Consider the following 2,732-nt stretch of genomic DNA (forward strand, 5'->3'; position numbering starts at 1 on the left):
TATTTTCGGTTATTTTTAAGTACATTGTATTATTTGTTTAAAATTTTATATGTTTGCATTTTTAATTTTTGTGAATGTTAATTGTAGTTATATCCAATTATAATTTATAGTAGAATTAATATAAATTTAATTCTTAAAAAAAGTCATATATAGAAAAATTAATTTATAAAAAAGCTAAATTTTATATCTAAAATTAATATTATAAAAATATTACATAAAAAATAATTAAATATACAAGAGATTTAGTTAAAACATACAATTTATATACTGTAATGTTTAATTAAAAGTTTGTATAGTGAAAAAATATTAAAATATTCAAAAAGTGAATTGGTGTGATGAATAGTGTTACACCAAATTTGGTGTAAAAATTGGTGTGGGTTGGAGCTCAAAAATACCAAATTTTACACCAAATTTAAGATTTGATGTAAAATTTGGTGTGGGTTATTGGAGATAGTCTTAGGCAGAAGAAGAATTCAATATGACTTGACCACTCAACTATAATCACATCGCTAATTGTTCAAATATCCAACCTAATTACTATCGTTATATATACCCCTCCAATAATACCAACTTCCAAGTCACAATATGTAATTAATACGTACTATATTTCATATTTGCTGTAAAGTACTTATTTTATTTATCAAATTATTAGTCTCACCCCAGTATTTTCAAAAACGTTTTTTGGGCGAGTCTCGGGGCGGAATGTACCAAAAACGCTCCGGGGAGTAAATTAAAGACGTAGATTCATAAGGCGTAAGTCTTAAAATTTGAGGCATAAGTCTCGAGCATAAAAACGTAAGTCCTGAGCGTAAAAACGTACGTCCGAGGGTTTTTAATCTTTTTTGCTTTAAATCATATTTTTATTATTGATGTAATGATATTTCTCAAATAGTAATTATAATACTTTTTTCTTCATTATTGATTATTACTCCATCCGTCCCATTTTAGGTGGCACCATTTCCTTTTTGGTCAGTCCAAAAAAGAATGTCACATTTCTTTATATGGTAAGTATTTAAAGGTATAATTCTTTTTTTACCCTTGTTGGTCCCACTTAATATTAAAATAATACTCCAATACATTTATGAGGAGAGAGAAAAGTGAGTCTACTTTTTAAAGGGCAATTTGGTAAACATTTCAAAGTCTTCATTTATTTCTTAAACTCCGTGCCCGATCAAATGTTGCCACATAAAATGGGACAGAGGGAGTAATATTTATCTCAAATAAAAATCATAAATCATTGAAAGGTTTACTTTTACTTATTTTATTAGTAATAAAACTATAAAATTGAATATACATGAAACTACGCCCCGTAGATCCATGAACTTACGCCCTGTGTCTCGGAGCTTACGCCTTGCCCTGTACTACATAAAACGCCTCGCCTCAAGCCTCCACCTTTTAAAACACTGATCTCTCTCACCTTCTCTTAAGTGATATCAAATTATTTTTAAGATGACTTGACTTTTACAATAGTGCGTAAAGCTCTTTCAAATTTTTAGTACTAAATGAATGATGTTAGGTGACACTCTAAATCTACGTTGAAAGGTCATCTGAGTTTTATGATTTGTTTAATCGGGCCTGTAATAGATTATGTATTGGAGTAGACCAAGGACAGACGTGTTACATTTGAAACAACAAAAGTTTCTCCCATTTTTTCTTTCTTTCCATTTTCTTGGTTTAGCATTCGATATGATGTGTTTGATCATGAAATTTTTTCACTTATTTATCGAGTTTGAACTTCGAACAAAGAAGTATTTTCACTTTTTTCACTCCAAATTACTCACTAAAAAAGTTAAAATCAATTCTAATTTATATTCATGGTCAAACACATGTATATTAGTAAATATCATTTGTAACTTTAAAAAAACACTATTTTTTTTGTCAATTTTTACAATAAAATATGGTTAAACACAAACTTGTCTTGGTAGGAGCATATGGAATATTTGTTTGAGATAAATCTCGAAAGAAAGTTATTATTTTTATTCTCAACGCTTTGTTGCATCTTTTAGACGTCGAATCCTATACTGTGATATATTCTTTTGTCACAAAATTTACAGAGTTCAAACTTTAGGTAGGAGCATATTTTGGTTCTATTAATTTGGTACTTCTTTTCTACCAGCAAAATAATTCAAATCTGTAGTTACAACCACCTCTTATAACTACTTGCTTGCTAATTTATAAATTAGGAAGTGAGTAGTTTTCTACACTTCTTATACCTTTAAATGAGATCACGTCATTATTATTTATTATACTTGATAAAGGTTTACTTTAAAAAAGATTTAAATAAGTCTTTCACTATTTAATCTATTTTATTCTTTATTATATCTATCTAAAGGGAATCCTAATTGACATAATTTACCACAAGATTAGAATAATCCTATCCAAAAAGAGAACCGTAAGCTTTAACCTTTTTTGTATTTATCTAAAAATTATTTACAATTTGAAAGCTAATGCGATCTAAACCACAAACTCTAAAATATAAGAAAATAATAAAATAAAAACACACTTACCAGACAATTACTTTATAATTTTTTGAAAAATAAGGTGAAAAAAAAGAAGAAAATAATAGAAAAATTTGTCACCGTTCGATCATCCCAGGGTCATGATCGAACGAACTAGGACTCTTACAGCTTTTCAATCTCAACAGTCCGTACAACTTCCGCACCTCCTTCGCCCCCGGAACAGAGTCCTTCCAGTTTGCGCCACCTGTCTCCTCCGCATGCGGCGGCGGCTCC

The 2,732-nt window shown here is 29.2% G+C and overlaps 1 protein-coding gene across 2 annotated transcripts in view; it reads right to left on the reverse strand.

Moving 5' to 3' along the window:
* Window positions 1-2,503: 2,503 nt before the first annotated feature.
* Window positions 2,504-2,732, reverse strand: part of LOC102587856 (AAA-ATPase At2g46620-like) — a 1,933-nt gene continuing 1,704 nt past the window's right edge. The window contains exon 2 of one of the 2 annotated variants that reach the window (XM_015312463.1): window positions 2,504-2,732. In XM_015312463.1, coding sequence (XP_015167949.1) covers window positions 2,576-2,732 — 157 coding nt within the window. In that variant the 3' untranslated portion in view covers window positions 2,504-2,575. The other variant, XM_015312460.1, reaches the window with a different exon arrangement.

This window comes from Solanum tuberosum, unplaced genomic scaffold (genome assembly GCF_000226075.1).
Source record: "Solanum tuberosum cultivar DM 1-3 516 R44 unplaced genomic scaffold, SolTub_3.0 scf00010, whole genome shotgun sequence".
Lineage (NCBI taxonomy): Eukaryota > Viridiplantae > Streptophyta > Magnoliopsida > Solanales > Solanaceae > Solanum > Solanum tuberosum.